The 19,875-nt window shown below is 42.7% G+C and overlaps 2 protein-coding genes across 2 annotated transcripts in view; one reads left to right on the top strand and one right to left on the bottom strand.

Moving 5' to 3' along the window:
* Window positions 1-6,141, bottom strand: part of dpf1 (D4, zinc and double PHD fingers family 1) — a 94,687-nt gene extending 88,546 nt beyond the window's left edge. The window contains exon 1 of the mRNA XM_037678511.1: window positions 6,032-6,141. Coding sequence (XP_037534439.1) covers window positions 6,032-6,063 — 32 coding nt within the window. The 5' untranslated portion in view covers window positions 6,064-6,141. The remainder of the gene's footprint in view (window positions 1-6,031) is intronic.
* Window positions 6,142-10,593: 4,452 nt separating this feature from the next.
* Window positions 10,594-19,875, top strand: part of si:ch211-11n16.2 (zinc finger FYVE domain-containing protein 1) — a 35,991-nt gene continuing 26,709 nt past the window's right edge. Inside the window, exons 1-8 of the mRNA XM_037678076.1 lie at window positions 10,594-10,785; window positions 13,493-13,774; window positions 14,823-15,045; window positions 15,761-15,978; window positions 16,116-16,222; window positions 18,825-18,933; window positions 19,013-19,110; window positions 19,195-19,312. Of these exons, the coding sequence (XP_037534004.1) occupies window positions 10,669-10,785; window positions 13,493-13,774; window positions 14,823-15,045; window positions 15,761-15,978; window positions 16,116-16,222; window positions 18,825-18,933; window positions 19,013-19,110; window positions 19,195-19,312 (1,272 nt within the window). The 5' untranslated portion in view covers window positions 10,594-10,668. The remainder of the gene's footprint in view (window positions 10,786-13,492; window positions 13,775-14,822; window positions 15,046-15,760; window positions 15,979-16,115; window positions 16,223-18,824; window positions 18,934-19,012; window positions 19,111-19,194; window positions 19,313-19,875) is intronic.

The raw sequence follows: 19,875 nt of genomic DNA, 5'->3' as shown, positions 1-19,875 counted from the left end.
GTGTGTGTGTGTGTGTGTGTGTGTGTGTGTGTGTGTGTGTGTGTGTTGCTCCCACCCCCACCTCTTCACCTCAGTCTGCATCCTTATTAAAGTGCTGCAGAGAGAAGCAGCCACACCAGGTTGTTGTTTTTTTTGACTCCACCCTCAACAACTCCAGATTAGGGACCCACTCAGAGAAAGAGAGGGACTGAAGGAGGACAGGGATGGACTTATTCTGTTTTTTTTTCACACTAAGTTTCATTCAAACAGATTTCCAAATTTCACTGGCTGGAAATCACGTAAAGTCCCCGAGCAGCGAGGCTGACTGTCTGTCAGTTAGGTAGCACTGACTGGAGAAATAGGTCATAGAGCTAAAAATACTTATCTATGCTTTCCTCTTTCTCCCTCCCTCAGCTTCTTTCTATCCTGCCTACTAAAAAAAAGGAACTAAAACATATAGAAAGTCTGCGTAAGGGAATGATGAAAGGAGAAACTCTGGAAAAGTAACATCCCTAAAACCATCAGACCTCAGGCTCACTCCCATAAGATCACAGAAAATGTGTGTGTGCAACAGGGTGTACTTTTGCGTGCGCGGGTGAGAGAATGAAAGAGTGAGGCTGGATGAAAAAGCGAGGATCGAGAAATGGATGCTGGGGCTGCGACTTCAGCCATCATGTGGGGCTGTTTGCACACACAGCCGGTTATTACACAGAACTCATTTAGCTCGGCTCACTCAGGCAGGGCAGAATAATATTATATAGGCCCAGCCGCCACTGCCTCCAATACCACGCGCTTATCTGCATCTCCCCCCGCCAACCGGCACAAAGAAGTAATATCACAGGAAAACATGTGCCGTCCACTGCCTCCTGTGCTTTTAATGTGGCGGTCATGAAGTCTGATCAGTTCATTTCACTGCAATGGGACGATTGTAGGCACAAATTTATACTTTACAGTTGCTTTGTACGCAACTGCTACAAATGTGAAAAATAAAAGTGTTTCGTTGCTGTACACTACAAATTGTATCCAACTGAAGATCCGTGGGCAAGATACGGCCCTGGTTATATTAGTCTCCAGCCAGTGAGCTCGCATTTTAAATGTTTTTAGAACTGGCTCGTCAAGACTCCTTTGTTGCTCTACGTACTTAGTGTGGAGGTTTCAGGACACTTTGAAGCCAAGATATCAAAATTAAATACCTTTAATCGTTTCTGATGTTGACGTAGAAAAACGAGCAACGAAAGCTCAATCTTGCTGATGAAGAAGAACCTGAAGGAAGACACCAAGTATGCGACTAGAGCTAGCAAACTGATTTTTAATAATATTTTACCAAAAAATTACTTGGAAATTGAAAAATTGCTGTTAGAGTAAATGCTCCTACATACGCGGGCGTACTGTGCGTACTCCGTGAGCCGCACGGACACTGCGCACACTGTCCACAGATGGTTGAGCTTCATACTCGAGCGTACACCCTGATGGGCTGCAGCCCAGCTCTGCAGGCTAGGGGCGTTTAACTTCAGGACACATTGAGGTCGCTGATTGGTCATTTGCTGACACGCCTACTGGATTAATTAACAGGTAAAAAAAAAAAAACGAGTGCTGGCAGCAAGCGGCAGCGGTGTTCTGTGTTTATATGTTGTTAATAAAAATTTAAAAAATAAAATAAATCCAGGGAGCGCTGGCCCTGCAGCCCACACATCAGACCAGCCCATCAGGAACTCTCCCACAACCACGCCAGGCCTGATTTTAATTCTCTCGTGACAAATTCCTTCATTTCTCACAACTTCAGTCATCGCGTCAACGGACGAGGAGGAAGAGATCGCTTGCCTCTTGGAAAACAAAAAACTAAATAAAAGGCCATTAAACCAGACCACGGATGAAGAAGGGGAATTTAATACATTGGTGTCACATACAAAACAGTCCATCGCCGGGCAGTTTATTGTGCGACACTGAGTACGCGTACACGGTCGTAAAAATTGATGTTTGCGCAGACATGGCTTTAATGCGAACGTCTGCTTCGAGACCACATTGTGCCCACCTCGGGTATGTGTGGACCTCTGAGGAGTGAAGTGCGCCCGAGTATGTGGGGGCCTTAAGGCAAAATGTTGAGGCATTTAAAAAATATGTATTTTTCCCCTTTCATCAATAAATTGTGTCTCTTCTGAATATTTTCTACGTCATGGAAATAGGTGACTCAAAGTGGATGATCATGTAATTTATTGTGTTTGCTCGACCAAATGCCTGTCTGTAAGAAAAATATCTCGCGAGACTTGGTTTTAAACTATTTTGAGCTTCCATACGGTGTGGTGGTAGCTGAGACTCATCTCTAGTTTACACTGAGCAATAACCGATCAGACAAGGTTAGCTTTTAAAACTTGGCATCAACTATTGGCATCAACGCTGACAGTCTGTTAGCAAAATATCTCAGAGAGTCATCAATGGATGTGCATTTACAACTCATTAACTTCAGGAGTCTGCTTCATTCAAGATGGCCACCACAGCTACTCAACTTTTGTAAACAAAACAAAAAAAAACATAACTACAACTTCCAAGTTCACCATTTTTACAGATGTGAAGTTAAGATTTGATGTGGTAGTAGCTGGAACTCATCCCTAACACATACTCTGAGCACTAACTGATCGTCTTTGTTTAAAACCTGATCCTGCGAGTCGTTAGGCGATGTGCAGCCCTTCAAACAACACCACATTCATATTCCTTTATAAATCATCACACACGTGTTATGTCAGCTCCAGTGTTTGACATCAGCCGTTTTAACCCTTATCATATCATATATTATAACATATCATATCATATTATAACATATTATAACACATCATATTATATCGTATCATATCATATTATATATACCATATTGTTATAACATGTTATAACACTTTATTCTGCTGTCAGGCCTCCTAAACTGACTCCTGTATGACACATGTTAATTTCAATTCAATTCAATTCAATTTATTTATAAAGCATCAAGTCACAACAGAAGTTATCTCAGGACACTGAACAGAAACATTCATTTATAAAAGTAATAATTTAACATTATTTATCTGAGGAGCAGACTGCTTTGAGTTTAACTCCATCACAGACTCTCATCTTGAGGAAGCATGAAGGCGACAGTGGAACGGAAAAACTCCCTCATGAGGAAGAAACATTTAGCAGAACCAGGTCAGGACAAGCGGCCATCTGCTTCGACCGGTTGGGTTTGAGAGGAACAGGAAGGAGGAATAGATACACAATGGCAGGTCAAGAATCATATGTTAAGATAGAAATAGTATCAAATGAAAACTATTCAATTTTAATGATTCATTTAAGGAAATTAGGTCAATTTATCCTCTAGTAGACTAAGCTTAAGGCAGCGTAACAATCTGACCCTAACTATAGGATTTATCAAAAAGGAAAATCTTAATTCCAGTTTTCAAACTGGACAATGTGTCAGCCTCATGGACGGAAACTGGAAGTTGGTTCCACAAGAGAGGAGCCTGATAACTGGAAGATCTTCCTCCCATTCTGCTTTTGGAAACTCTAGGAACCACAAGTAAACCTGCAGTCTGAGAGCGAAGTGCTCTGTTAGGAAAATATGGAACAATAAGATCTGTAATATAAGATGGAGCTAGGTTGTTGAGGGCTTTGTAGGTTAGGAATAAGATTTTGAATTTAATTCTGGACTTGACAGGGAGCCAATGGAGAGAAGCTAAAACTGGAGAGAGATGATCTCTCCCACTAACTCCAGTTAAGACTCTGGCAGCAACATTTTGGATCAACTGAAGACATTTTAAAATAAGTTTGTGGACGCCCAGATAACAATAGATATTAGAGCAATTTAAATGATTCGAGAAAAAGATATCTGCTGAACATCAACATAAAGATACAGCATGCACCGACAGCAGTGACTGGCTGAGGGCCAGAAGGAGGTGAAAAAGGAAGTAAGACAGAAAGGAAGGAGCTGAATGAAAGGATGAAGTGATGAATGGGGAACGAGGCAAAGATGGAAGGAAGTGGGGGAACCAGAGAGAGAGAGGAGAGATTAGATGATTCTGTAATCCTGCAGGGAGACGGGCAGGGAGCTATCCACTCGTCATGGCCCCCATGCTGCTCTGTGGGGCTGCACGGTGGGCGTCTATAGGAAAATGAAATTATTTTCAATGTAATCCAGAGATGCAACAAGTTTAAAGATAGGGACCCTGCTGACTGTTCCCGCCTGGGGCTCACAGCGATCAGAGCTGACGCTGAACCAGGCGTGCTGCCTGTTTGGCTCGTTGTGCAGGACGCTGGCCCTCTCGTTTGTAGCACGTTTGTTTGGAGGCGTGCTAATTAAAGGGGCTTGTTTAACAGCTCATTCCAGAGAGGTAACTGGAACACAGTTAAAGTCAAGTCAGATTTATTAAAGCCACATGGTGTAATGATGCCATTTATACTGTGGAGATGGTAAAGGCAGCTCTGACTGCTCGGGTAATAAACCCATTTTTTGAACTGAGGCCGGGCTGAACCGGGGCTCTAACATCTCGGCTGATCCAGGCTGACAGCCCGGCTGCTCAGTTCTGGGCCTCGTCGTGTCCTTTGTTTAACTCAAAGCTCTTGAAATCAGAACCGTTTCTAAAATCATGGCTGCTGTTCATTAGTCGCTGAGCTTGGCATTTACTCTGCACACTTTGTGCACCTTTCCCCCACTAACATCACATGCTACTCTTTTCATTCAAACCCACACAATTCAGTCCCCTGACATGGTTTCACTGGGTGTGTGTGTGTGTGTGTGTGTGTGTGGAGGGGGGGGGGGGGGGGCTGGACATACTTTTCCTTTGCTTGGATGAGGAGGAGCATCCTCTGTCTCACCTGTCCACCATTATCTTTGGATTTATTTATTTGTGGCGTGAAGCCTAAAATGATTCTCTGCAGGTCTGGTCGTTAATAAAGTCTTTGAGGGTGAAATTTTAACAGCCTTCAAGCGAAACACTCAAATGCCTCCACAGCCAATCAGAGCACGCGCCCAATCAGCGGTTTCCTCTGTGCTGTGGAGTGATGATCAGAGGAGACGAGTTCAGGCCGCTTCAGAAATGTCGCCTTGTGTCTGCACCCCGGACAGACAGACAGGCAGGCAGGCAGACAGACAGACAGGCAGGCAGACAGTCTGTATCCCTGCTCAGGTAAAGAACCTGCTCTGTGCGCCCCCGCCTGCTCTGCTGCACAGGTCTCCATCCTGACACTTCTCTTTGTTTCAAACTGCCTGAGCCGGAGCGCGTCGCTGCCGCCTCACATTCTGGAGCTATTGTGTCTTATTTGGGGGCTGGATTCGTGCACGCTGACGGGCGCACATCAGCCACCTCTCTGGCCGGGAGCCTGCTTCCCTCTGCATTTCTCTGAAACAAGAAGCTGGAGGGAGATGGGGGGCGGGTGTGTGTGTGTGTGGGGGGGGGGGGGAAGAATCCCTAAAATCATGCGTAAAACTTCACAGGGACATCCAGCGCTTTAAATTCCTGCTGATATAAAAAAAAACATTCAGCTCTGTTGTGTGCGCGCGCAAAGCGTTGAAATGTGTGTGTGATATAAACAGCAGGTCCATTTTCTGAGAGGTCCGGCTGCATTAACCGGTCACACTGAGCCTCATTCCTTCTCCATGTCCCCCCCCCCCCCCCCCAAAAAAAATAAATAAATAAAAAATTAACCCCCACACCGGCTGCAGAAGCCGAGCAGCACGGCTCTGGCCGGCCGCGCCGTCAGGGGACGTGCCGGGTCATCCGCATCCATCCATCCACCTCCAGCATTCCTCCAGATCCCTGCTGCTCCGCACGCTGCTGAAGGCGCGCGCGCGGGGGAACCGGAGCGCACAGAAAGCCCCCCATCACCGAAACCACCCGCTGTACCGGGGAACTTTTCTCCTGCCTCCCCCTGACATCCCCTCAGTGCTCTGCTCCCTGCCCTCCATGTCCAGACGCGCTGATGGTCATGATGCTGCTGAATTATCAGGGAATCTCACGCGCCTCAGATCACGCCGACAGCATGCACAAACACGGAGAGAAGCGCGAGCGCCGAGCAGGCGCGCTGTACTCACGATTTGAGAGGGTTCTGCACCGCTGTGGCCATTTTGATGTAGTATGACAGGCTGCAACACCGCAGAGCCCGGTGTTGTACATGGAATGTAGCAGCTATTTCAATTTCATTCATTCTCAGGGGCTGCGGCTGCAGCGAGCAGCCAATGGGAGGCGGGAGCGCGCCGTGACCGCGCGGCGCTCAGGGGAAGTGTAGTCTTTTAGCGCGTGTCTGCAGGAAACTCACAGAGGCTGCGCGGACTACAAGATGGGGGGGGGGGGGGGGGACCCACGGGGCCCCCTCGGACAGGGGGGGGGCAAAGATGCACCGCCAGGCTAAAAGGTAAAATTAGGGGAACCCTTGCCAAAAGCTGTGACTGAAACAGGCTAAAAGCTAATATCAGCAAACCATAAAATGCTAAAATCATCAATGTTGTTAATAAGGGAACCAAAAATGTAGCACAAGCTAAAATTAGCAAAACGGTATTAAAAAAAAAAACTAAAATTAGTTTGCTAGAGGATGGATGGAGAAATACTCAGACAAACCTTTGCCAAATGCTACTTAACAAAAAGTGTAGCTAAAAGCTAAAAATAGTGAGGCACTATAGTTCAAAAGAAGCAAAACATAAGTTAACATTAGCAAACTAAAGCTAAAATAAAAATCAGTCACTTATGTCAGCAAAACTTCAGCTGAAAGGTCAAATGAGCAAAACGTTTACTAAAAGCTACAGCTAGAAAAGGTGTAGCTAAAGGCTAAACTTAGCAAACACTAACTAAAAACTCAAATTAGTTTGCTACAGCTAGAGGAAGGATGGATGGTGCTACAGCAGGGCTATTCAACTGGCGGCCCGGGGGCCAAATCAGGCCAACGGGTGAGCTCAGTTCGGACCACCAATTAATGGGTTCATTTTTAAATAAACTGGATTTTAAACCATAAAACAAACTTACTTAAAGACAATAACTGCTGGATATCTGGCCCCTGAGCAGTTTACTAGCCCTGAGCTACAGTATTCAGACAAACCTTTGCCAAATACTACTTAATGAAAATGTAGCTACAAGCTAACACAAAACAAAACAGTTGTTAAGTTAAAATATAGAGACCAGAAGGTAGAGCAGGCAAAACAGTAGCTCAAAATATATCAAAACAATTGCTAAAAGCTAATATAAAATAAAATAAAAAAAAAACACCTGTCAGCAAAACTGTAGCTAAAAAGTAAAATGAACAAAACGGCTACTAAAAGCTACATTTAGAAAAAGTGTAGCTAATAGGTAGGCTAACTAGGCCAAACATTAAAATAATTAAAACCCTGACTAAAAGCCAGGACTATCAAAACAGTAGCTAAATGATAAAATAATAATAATAATAATACTGCTGCTAAAATCTAAAGTTGTTAAAAACATAAAGCTAAAATTTGCAAAAACAGAAGCTACGGACTAAAATGAGCTAAATACAGCTATGAACAACTTTCAGTTAAACATTTAAGCTGCTAAGCAAAATTGTGTTTAAAAGCTACAATTAGAAAACTGTTAAGTTAAATCATGCAGACATCAAAATAGTCGCTCAAAACAAGAATTAGCAAAATCATGAAAGGCTAAATGTAGCACTATGTAGCCGCAAGCTACAACTGGAAAAATCCCGTCTTAAAGCTAAAACTATGAGAGAGTAGCTAAAAACGAAAAGGAGCAAATAAAGACAAAAATAGAGCAAGAGGATTTCACAAAACTCATCCTGAAGGACTGGAAATGATCCTAGTCCAAGAAGTCTTTATTTTTGTAACTAAAGTTAAATAATAATAATTAAAAAGTAGATTTTATTTTGGCTGCTCTTCAGCACAGAGTCAAACTCACAGATGAGATTTGTCAATTGTTTCCTGCTGACGCTACTGCGCAACCTGGGCTTGAACACTCGACCTCAGGATTGCGAGACCTCAGCACTGACCACCAAGCTACTGCGCTCCTAAAACTCTAAACGTTACAAACATTAAAAGTCGTAGCATTACTGTTCCCAGTGGGTTTGATCTGGGAATGCTGAAAGCAGCAGAAGTGTTGTGCAGTTTTGCATCAATGAGTTTCAGACTGAGCTGCATGTGACCAGAACTTCTCTCGTTATATAAAGACACCAGAGACCCTCGGGAAGGAGGGCAGGGAGTGTGATTTGTGTGTGAGTTGGGCTCACACAAACTGACATAGTCCCTATGGAGAACCTATTTGTCTTTAATAAAATAATATTCAGCTTCTTTCTGTTTTACTTCAACTTGATCAAAACAATTCATTTAAATTTCAATTCAGTTTATTTCTAAAGCATCAAGTCACAACAGAAGTCATCTCAGGACACAGAACAGAAACATTCATATATAAACATTCAATTAGTAACATTATCTAAGGTAGGCTAGCCTGCTGTTTGTGTTGAGTCTTCATTCAGTCTCCCATCCTGAGCGAGCGCAAAGGCGACAGTGGAAAGAAAAACTCCTTCATAACAGGAAGAATCCTCCAGCACAACCAGGCTCGGGACAAGCGGCCATCTGCGTCGACCTGCTGGGTTTGAGAGGAACAGATACACAATGGCAGGTCCAGAATGGAGGTGAGCAGGTCCCTCGCTAGGAGGAAAGACAACACAATAAAAATAAAACACATGTTGGTATAGAAATAATTACAAATACAAACTGTATGTATTTGTAATTATTAATTTGATGAAATGTGGTCAATTTGTCCTCCAGTAGTCTAAGCCTATAGCAGCATAGGATAAGGTCTAGGACAGAAAACCCAAGCCAACACTAACTATAGGATTTATCAACAAGGAAAGTGTTAATCCCAGTCTTCAAACTGGACAATGTGTCAGCCTCACGGACAGAAACTGGAAGTTGGTTCCACAAGAGAGGAGCTTGATAACTGGAAGATCTGCCTCCCATTCTGCTTTTGCAAACTCTAGGAACCACAAGTAAACCTGCAGTCTGAGAGCAAAGCGCTCTGTTAGGAAAATATGGAACAATAAGATCTGTAATTTAAGATGGAGCTAGGTTGTTGAGGGCTTTGTAGGTTAGAAGTAAGAGTTTGAATTCAGTTCTGGATTTGACAGGGAGCTAGTGGAGAGAAGCTAAAACTGGAGAGAGATGATCTCTCCTGCTACTGTAACTTTCATAACAAGTTGTGTTTCCCTCTTCACCACGTTTTTCTTGTTCGATCACCTGAGAAAATGTTGACAGTGTTCCACAGTCACACAGAAAATGTGAAAACCGTGATTTCCTCATGTAACGTTTGTGTTTGTGGGCAACAAAACTGGATTAGTTGCGTAACTGAACCGCTTCGGGTCATTTCTGCAAACTTGCGTGTTCATTTGAGCTAAAACTGATCAGACTTGGGCAGCATTAACAAATCCTCAACTCCCTGAAACTATTTCAAGTTGACATAAAATAACAGTTCAGTTAGGCCTGAAATTAACTATGTTTTATCTTTAAGATGTTTCTCCTTATTCATTTTGTTTTATTGGATAACAAACACGTTTTTGCAGTGTGAGTGCCGGCATGTGGCCTATCAGATGAAAGCTGAGCTTAAATTATTAATTAATCAGGAGGAATGCTTTGGGAGTGCATGGGCCTATAATTGATTCTTTCAGACATTTGTCTCCAATTGCTGAACCCTAACAAAGAAAAGGACCTCTTATACCGCTCCATTGTTTCTTCAGTTTCCTCCACTCGTATTCTAGCCTGTTGCTGCTTCACAGGAAACAAGGACAGAAGGGAGGACATATAGAGACAACTCATCCAGGACTCTGTGAAGCTGGAGTTTATTTCTCTCTGTCGTGTTAGCAGCAGGGGTGCCTCTCTGAAGCCGTTCAGTGACATGTGATATTTATAGATCTGAGCTAACAAATATTTAATGAACATTAGCGAGCAGCTCCAACATGGCAACACTGCTCCGGTAAAACACTTTGACAGATAAGTTGGACATGTTGATTTTGTATGTATTGATTGATGCTTTTTTTTTTAATGTAAGCAGATGACATCAAGACGTCAACACACATTTAAAAGCACTGAGGTCAACCAGCCAGTGTGTTCAAAGTGATCAAGCTTTTGTCTTTTCTAAAATCTGTGAAACGCTGCTTAAAATTCTGAAAAACTCAAACCTCTGCTAAAATTTAGGAGCAGGCATAAAACTTTAATATATTTTGTCTTGTTCTGTTTCTAATATACTAACTGTTATTTGACTCCTTTTTCATTTTATTTTAGATTTTATTGGTCCAGTTGAATCGTATTGTCTTGTTTGATTGATTGTGAAGCAATTATGGTTTATAATTTAGTAGTTTTTAAACCTATGAAATAATTAGAATATTCATCCTAATTTATAGCTTACGTACTTCTTAAAAGAAACATACAGAATTAGTTACATTATTTGCATAATAAATGTACATTTAAAAAAATCAACTGCATGCTTTTTATGAATGACAGAAGTAACCTGTTATACTATATTTTGACCACACGGTGGCGATAATGCACCGCGCACCGACATAAACAAAACGTCTTGACGTCACGGACGTGCGTTTTCCTTGGCTCCTCCTGGGGGCGTCAGCGGCATGCGCGTTGTTGTTGTGATTGACAGGAGTCATGTTGAACTTTCGTTTTGTTTCCTGCTGTCATAAATATGTCTTAAAGATTAGAGCACGATGTCAGAAATCCTGATGATGGAGATGGAAAGTGTGACTGTCGGCTCCGTGAAGCCGGAGGAGCGCGTGCAGGACACCCGGAGCTTTCTGCTCGTGGACGAACAGGAAAACCTGCAGGTAAAGTAGTTTAACCGAGCTAATGTTTGCTAACAGTTAGCTGCAGTGCTAATGGAGCTGAAACTCCCCCTGAAGGCCACAAAACAGAGAGCAGCTTCTAATAAACAAGTATGGAGCATTAGTATCGGTTTCAGAACAATGTACTGATACAAAGCGAGGGGATGTCGGTTTGAAATATACAAAAAAAGACAAAACAATCAGCTTAGGGCCCTGTGTTTATTTCAATTCATGCTTCATAGAGCTTCACAAACAAACCGCATCTGTCTGAAGGAGGCCGAGCTGTGTTGTTTTGAGTTGTCATCGGAGAAAGTCCCGGATGAGTCATTAGCTCAGCTGAGCCAGGAGGCACCTTTTGTTGCTCCAGGTGAACCAAGTGCTGACTCTAAACTTATCACCCTGTCGTGTGTGTTAGTGTCCTCAAAGTATTAATCATTGCTGATTAATTTATCTTTAGTTCTCTAGTGAATGCAGGTATGAATCTCGCAGATTTTAAACTTTTATTATAATGTAGCGCAATCCAGAAACATTTGGATGTGGTCACTTATTTACAATGGATATATATCCCATCTTTTATAAACATAGATGTGTCCATCCATCCATTATCTTTACCCGCTTCTTCCTTTTCGGGTTGTGGGGGTCACTGGTGCCCATGTCCAGCAGTCACTATGCCAGAGGTGGGGGACACCCTGGACATGTCTCCAGTCCATCACAGGGACACATAGAGACAAACAACCATTCTCACTCACACCTACAGACCAACCAGCCTAACACAACACCAAAAGATTTAAAATACTTTGGCAGTAGGAAAGACCTAAGAGGGCTACTAGTTCAGTTTTGGATCACACATTAAGTTGTTTGCAGAGCTGTTGTAAAAGTTTAGGATTAAATTACAGATTATTTCCATCCATCGTCTTTACCCACTTCTTTCTTTCTGGGTCACGGAGGTCACAGACTATATCACCGTGGTGTTCTGATTCTTTTTTCGATTATTTCATGTGTGTGTTTTTCTGTATAATTAGAACATGCTACTGGATGCCTCAAATTTCCCCCTGATTTTAATAAAGTATCAATCAATCAACACCTCATTATGGCATAACCCATCTTTACCCTCTGCTTTTTTAGATGGAATATCTTATAGATGGGAAAAAGCAGAAATACATAGTATAGGACGTCTCTGTAAAGATGGTGTGTTCAAAGCATTTTCTAGCACTAGAGTACAATTTAAACTTTCCCTACTAAGTTTTTTTTTTTTCATTCAACCTTTATTTATACAGGTTGGTCTCATTGAGCCACGTGGACTCATTGACAAGAGAGACCTGATTTAAACAAAGAGCAGAAGAGGAGCCAACAATAATAGACAGTCGTATAAAAAGCACATAAAATGAAAAGTAAACAGAGGAAATGAAATAAAAACTAAACAAAAAAACATCTACATTGTAAAGCGGTGTAAAATATTAAAGACGGCAACATGTCTGCATTGTTATTTTTTGTTTATTGTATAAAAATATATTCAGCTGAAAACCTGGGTAAAGGACAAAATTAGAAAATCTTTCTCAAAACCATCACCTGAAAGCTTGTTAGAAAGAGAAATTTAAAAGATGATTTCTCCTAAAAGATTATATCTAAAATGTATGTACTGATAAACAAACACTGTAGATAGGAACATCAAACTAATAATGAAAAATGGGGAAAAGATTTTTGGCAAAATTTACACAATACAGAGAAAAAATCCTCACAGATCCACAAACCATTCTTACAAATACAAGATGCAGACTTATTCAATTAAATCTGTTTAACCGTACTTACTATTCTCCTAAAATAACTCCCGTCAGCTTTACCCAACGCAGCCTAGATGCTATAGATGTAATGAAGATGGAGCAGATTTATATCATGCTGTAATAAACTGAAGAAGTATTGGGGCTCAATATTCCTACAACTGGGTAAATTATTCCAGAAACAAATCACGAGTGACCCAAGTGTTGCTTTGCTGTGGGACACAGAAATATGATCTGTTCTAAACCATCAACAGAAGCTAGCTCTTCTTACAATGACGGCAGCAAAAAATTATCTTGAGGTTATGGAAAAACCCAGAACCCCCGACACCGCAACACTGGTGGAATGAGTCATCATGGTGTCCATCAGAAACAAAATATGGATTGTGTCAAAGGCAAACCAGAGGCTTTTTAAGTTATTATTCTGGGATGTCATCATAAATGGAGTATACTGGATCCAGCCAGTATCTTTACCCACTTCTTCCTTTTTGGGTCATGAGGGTCACTGGTGCTCATATCCAGTCATCGCTGTACGAGAGGCGGGGGACACCCTGGACAGGTCACAAGTCCATCACAGGAGTATACCAGATATGAAAAGTCATTTTTTTTGCATATATAATCATATGAAAGTAAATATTTTTGTAGGAGACCAGTTGTTTTTCTTTGATTAGGGGCTTTTAGGAAGGAGGGTTTGGACGGCATGTAACATGAATTTTGTAACTTATGTTGTATATGAGTAAATAAATAAAAATTTTCTGTAATTTCTGGGATGAAAGTGAGGAAACCCAAGTATAACACTAACACCAGCTCTTTGTTTTGTTTCTCAAGGTTTCTGGTGTCTAAAAATATCCTGCTCATCCAGACTTGTATCTAATCACAAGCAAATGATCGGCTGCGCAGACTCAGCTCTCTGTTTTATCTGCTCTCTGCTCCAGGTCCACAACGAGGCAGACTTTTTGGAAAGACTTGGCTGTGCAGATGTTGCAGGGGTCAAGGTCCTCTCCATCTTTGGCAACACCGGAGATGGCAAGTCCCACACGCTAAACCACATCCTGTTTGACGGCGAGAGTGTGTTTTATACTTCCAAGTCTCCCAGCTCCTGCACGGTGGGAGTGTGGGCCGCCTATAATCCCTCTCTCAGCCTGATTGCCCTGGATACAGAAGGCCTGCTGGGAGCAGCAGCCAATCAGAACCAGAGAATGCGTCTGCTGTTGAAGGTATGTTGTTTGCGGGCAGGTTGGGTTGGTTGCCTTAGATCGATAACGTAATCTGTTACTGCCTGAGGTAAGATGTAGTTGTTCATTTTTCCTCTTTTTGATGAAAACTGGATGTATGTACTCTGCAAACTCATCTGTAGACCACACTCTCAGGGGAGCATACAGGTACAGGGGCAAACACTTTTGGTATTTTTAATTAGAGTTATGTTAGAGTTCAGCCTTTTTCTACTTTTTGGTATACAGTAGTCCCTCGCTACTTCGCGGCTCGTTTATCACGTACTCACTCTATCGTGGTTTTTCAAAATAAGATTGGACATGACACACAATTGGCTGATTGATGGATGAGCAGCACGATCGGCGTGGAATTTTAATTTAGATTAAATTTATTTAAATTTATTTACCTGCTGCACCTTCGTGCAGCCCATACTGCAGGATCAACTTCCTGCTGCAGCTGATCAGCTGTTCTCTGTGCAGAGCGGAGAAGTGGGCGTGGCCAAGAGTGCTTGCCGGTGGTAAAGAGCAGAGGAGGCAGAGAGCTGAAATCATGACATGCTGTGCTCTTTTAGAGCGTTTAGAGTTTAGAAACACTGTTTAGAATATTGCAAGAGTGTGGGAAGGGTTTAAAACACCTTGTCTATATATATATATATATATATATATATATATATATATACAATACAATCGCACAGTTTTGTTTATTATTGTCATATATGCAAACTGAATACTTTGTTCTTTTCAATAAATTTTGTTTCTTTTCTATAAACTGTGTGCAATTTCTTCTGTTGTTATTCACATCTAGGCTCCCATGAATCCAGAGTCCTCTGATCAGGCCCAACATTTCCTCCTAGGTGTTTAGTATTGGTAATGGTGGTTTTAGTAATTTAATTTTGCCATATCAGCGAACTAATAAAAGGAGTACAGTACTTGAAGGAACGTGGGTTAAACAAAAAGGTCCAACAAGAAGTCCTGTCAGATTTTCATGTGTTTGTTGTTTCCTCTGCTCCTTCAGTCTCGTGTCCACAAACGTTTTGTCTCCTGTTCTTGTCAGGTTCTGGCGGTGTCTGATATTGTGGTGTATCGCACTCGGGCTGAGCGCCTCCACAACGACATGTTCCAGTTCCTGAGCAGTGCGTCCAGGGCTTACCTGAAGCATTTCACCCGGGAGCTGAAAGCCCTGTCCACCCGCTGTGGACTGGACGTGCCTCTGTCCTGTCTCGGGCCCTCCGTCATCGTCTTCCAGGAGACGACGCACACCCAGCTGCTGGGCCACGGTACAAGAGAGGCAGTGGCCTGTGGGAACATGAGACATGAAGCTCCTAGCATCGTGTTTGGAGAAGTTTTTATTTTTTCAATTAACATTTATTTTTAATTATTGCTCTCTGCCAATTAACAAAGACTGACAATAATGTTTTTTTTTTGTGTGTGTGTTCATGTACCTGTCTGTTAGTAAAATGTATAATTTACCATTGGCCAAATTTGTAATTCGTTAGAGGAACATTTACAACTCGTTAACTTTAGGAGTCAACCTGATTCATGATGGCTACCACGGCCTACTGGTCTTCAAAAGTCCAGAAATGGTCATAACTCGGTGTATTACGCAGGTATTGAGCTAAACTGGTGTGGTAGTAGCTGAGACTGATCCTCAAGCCGTATTCTGAGTGATAACGTTGCGCAAGATCTTTGCCTTTTACTATTTGGAGTCAACTTTGACTGTTAGTAAAATATCTCATGAAATGCTGGACAGATTTTAATAAAACTTGCAGGAAATAATCATTCGATATATCTCTAAAACTATTTCACTTTTGAAGCCAACCCAATTCAGAATGGCTGCCACAGCCAACCGAACTGAAAAATCAGAAAGAATGTCTTTAATCGGTCAGTTTTACAGATACTGGAGTAAAACTTGGTGTGGAAGTAGCTGAGAGTCATTCGCAGCGTGTACTCTGAGCATGACGTCGGTTGTAAGATTGATGATCTCTGGTGTAGACTCCAAGGTGGCCGGCTCTGCCGACACGCTGCTCCAGAAGCGTTTTCATGACCTGGGTTTGGGGACGGAGGCCTTCAGCTCGGTCCAGTACGTCGGCACCCAGACCATCACCCCCCCCACAGACTACAGCCGGCTGCTGGAGGCCGTCAGGCAGCAAGTGAAGAACACTCACACGCGCTCCCCACGCCAGCCGGGGATCGTATTTCGTGCACTGGAAGTAAGTTACGGAGCTTTAACAGCTGACTGAAAAAAGAGCAAGTCTTTGTTTTAATTAGTCTTCAGGGGGGTTCCACCTCTCATCGTGCTTTTAGTCCTCATCTGGTTTATGTTGGCTTTCATTTTTATTTCTCCCAGGCTCTAAGCGAGCGTTTCTGCGGGGAACTATCTGACGACAGGATGACTCTGTTCTCCTTCTTCCCTGATGAGTACTTCACTTGTTCCTCTGTGTGCCTCAGCTGCAAGTAAGTCTCGTGGATCAAAGAGCGCACACTTTCCTACTAGAAAGAGAAAAGTGTGCGTGCACAGAAATATCCATATTTATCAAACGGTGCACACGCATGTTTCTGCGCTCCTTTCCTTCTTACATCCAGATACATGTGGAGCGTGAGACACCTCCCCGCATGTGCCTGCATTTAAATATGTAAAATAGATGCAAATATGTTGTACATGTGTGATCCTCGTCTCTGCTCCTTCAGAATTAGGTGTAGATGCAGCAAAATAAGGAAATGAATGGAATGTGAATCTGAGACGCTGGTAAAAAAGGAGTGGGGTGTTCAACAGGTGTTTGCCAAACGCGTGCATAGAGGAGTGTGTGTTCAGATAACTGAACCGGTTGTGCTGATCTGCTAGCTGAACAAGTCTGAAGTATTTCCATCTTTACGCATGTGTTTAAAAACATAATGACTGGAAACACACAGACGCTCCGGAGCTCGATGGGACGTAGAAGCTTATTCTTTCAATGGTTGTGCATAAACAGCGTTTCAGTCACGGTGTGGAGAAATATTAAACAGTAGTCCCTCGCTACTTCGCGGTTTGACTTTCGTGGACTCTCCTCTATCAATATTTTTCAAAATAAGATTGGCCATGACACACAATTGGCTGATTGATGGATGAACCACGCTGGTAGGAGGCAGAGAGCTGAGTTTGTGACATGCTGTGCTCTTTTAGAGCGTTTAGACTTTAGAAACATTGTTGTCTAAACAAATATATATAAATAAATTAAAATAAACTAGCACTTGTACTACTATTCCTACTTTGCAGTTTTTCACTTAACGCCGGGGCGGGGGGGGCAGGATACGGAAATGTTCATGATAAATGAGGGACTACTGTATATGTGGGCGTGATATGGATGAGGTCGTCCCGTACAGCTGGCATGGCACAGTATAGATCAGTATTTGGTCGCTGTGATCCCTGAAAACACGCTGCCTCCCAGTTCTTCTACTGGTGATGTCGTCCTGCAGCACCACAGCTGTCACTGTCCCGCAGTTACGCCGGACGTTACACAGCTATTTATGGACATGAATGTGATGGTGTCCACCTTGTGGACCTGAGGATCCATCAGAGAGGAGTTGTTCTGAGTTCATTTGCTGATCTGACATCGTTTTGTTCGCTGTGAGAATGAAATGCCCCTTACACAGCTCACACACACGTCATGCTCCTCCTCTGTGCTCCTCGCAGGCGTGCGCTCACTCACGTGTGTTTATATCTATATGTGACAAAAATATAAGAAACTTTACAGTTTACATTGAAGTGAGGTTGTTTTGAGATGTTATCTTGTTTGATGTGGAAAAACAGTGATGTTGGTGCTATGATGGTCTCTGGGGCCTGAACCAGAGACCATCATAGCACCATCACTGTTTTTTCCACTTTGGAGTAAGCTGTTGGTGGAGAAGCAGTTTTTTTTTTTTTGGTGTTTCCTTGACTGATGAAGCCTTCTGGATGGAAGGTGAAACGTCTCAGCACAACAACAAAAACAAAACCGTCCAGATTGTGCCGCTCAAGGTGGCTGCATGTTGGAGCAGCTCTGTTACTTTCATTCTGACATTTTGCTTTTGGAAACTTTAATTCCTCTTTAGTAAATCATATTTTTTGGATGATTGTTTCCTCTGGTATCAGATGCTGTGCAGCTGGAAGAATTTTTACTGAAACTTTTTTAGTTTTGGACATTTGTTATGATGCGTAACCATGGCAACAAGGCAGTTTTCTACAACCAACAGCTGATTAACATCTCAAAAGCTCAAATAATATCTCAACTGCAGCCCCAAATCTCAAATGAGTTGAAAAGGATGTTCTGTGGATGCATTCTCATCTACCTGCCAGCTGTGCTCAAGTGCCTGACCACTGAGATCCTGGAACTAGCAGGAAACATGGCTCATGACAGCGGAAGGACAGGATTGTCCCTCGGCACCTACGGCTGGCTGTTCACAGCGACGAGGAGTTCGGCAGACTGCTGGGAGGAGTGGCCATCACACTGGGAGGAGTTCTGCCCAGCATCGGGTGGTCCTACAGCTCAGGGGAACTGAGAGGCCAGCTGAGTCTGGGTGGACGGATCGGACAACATCTGCAGCCAGTTTCTTAGGATCCACTGTGGGATGGATGTTTACAAGAGATCCTTCCTGTCTACATCCATCAGTATCTATAACATCTCTTAATGAAATGAGGATCACGAGTTACAACAACATTTTTTATTCAATTTAATTCAAAGTCACCCCTACACTGACTTTTTTGCTGAGGATCCCACGTTCTCGATGCTTAAAGGAAAACTTTTACACCATTAATGCCGTTAATTCAGCAAGTGAGCCAAGTTAGTTAAAGAAATTAAATCCATTTGCTACACAGAATGAATTAAAATGTAGTTTATAGTTTGACCTTTGATAGATATTTAGGAATGTGTTTGTGCAACTCTTTGTTTTATCAACCTACACTTGCCCATGTGTGTCTGTATGTTCCCGTCTGTTAGCAAAATATCTTCTGACCCAGTGGACAGATCTTTGGCACAGCTGATCGACCTTAATAAAAAGTTTTTGTTTTCCTTCATCTTCACTTCTCCTGTCTTCGTGTCAGCATCCGCTGTAAAAATGGGATGAACCACCTGAGGGACAGGATCCCCCACATGGCCGACGGCCTCTGTCAGTTCGCTCATCAGTACAACAACAAGGTCCTCATCTGTAAGGTGAGACAGCATCACCACGGAGCTGTACCTCCTGTTTCCAGGCGTGGTGTTCACGCAGGACTCCTTATTGTATCTGCAGAGGTGTTACGAAGGAGGCAGAGAGGTGATCGTTGTGCCTAAAACATCAGCTTCCTCTGACAACCCGTGGTTTGGACTGGCCAAATACGCCTGGTCTGGGTCAGTAAACACACGCACTCCCTCTACCTGCCTTTCAGCCAGTCTTAACCACCTCCTGTGTGTGTTTTGCCTCCTCTTCTTCAGGTATGTGTTGGAGTGTGCCAGCTGTGGGGTGATCTACCGCAGCAGGCAGTACTGGATGGGCAATCAGGACCCTGAAAGCATCGTGGTGCGTTCTGAGGTCAAACATGTCTGGGAGGATGTGAGTACACCGTTCCTCTTCCACACTCGTATAGATTTGTACTTATTGTTGACTAGTGGTGTCCCGATACTTCAGATCGAAACCACATTTAGTCTGAGCGCTGTCATTTTCTCTTTCACGTCACAACTGAGGGCAAACAATTAAAATAAACGTTGATAGTTTGGAGAGATATTCAGGTCAACACCACTGTTGTTAAATGTATCTCAGACTAGTTGGAACAATATTTGATAAACAATTACTTCAGCTATTAAAACACGACTGTAAAAATACTGTAGGCTGTTTACACAAAGTTTGTTTTCTCAGTCATCCAGGTATATGTTGAATCATGTCATCTGGACTTCGTTTTTTTGTTAAAAAGAAACGTTTCGCCCCTCATCCAAGAGGCTTCGTCAGTCTGAGGCCTAGCCATCTGGTATTACCCAGAAGCCACCCTGACTCTTGTGTTTCAAGCCTGCCTCAGATACCCCTGAAGTCTGGCCTTTTCACTAATGGTTTCAAAAACACAAAGTTTGTTTTCTCAGTCATCCAGGTATATAACAACAAAAAAGGTTGAATCATGTCAT

This window comes from Nematolebias whitei, chromosome 6 (assembly GCF_014905685.2).
Source record: "Nematolebias whitei isolate Nwh7 chromosome 6, NemWhi1, whole genome shotgun sequence".
NCBI classification, from domain to species: Eukaryota; Metazoa; Chordata; class Actinopteri; order Cyprinodontiformes; family Rivulidae; genus Nematolebias; species Nematolebias whitei.
The sequence above is the reverse complement of the archived record's forward strand: the minus strand, read 5'-3'. Positions and strand labels throughout refer to the sequence as shown.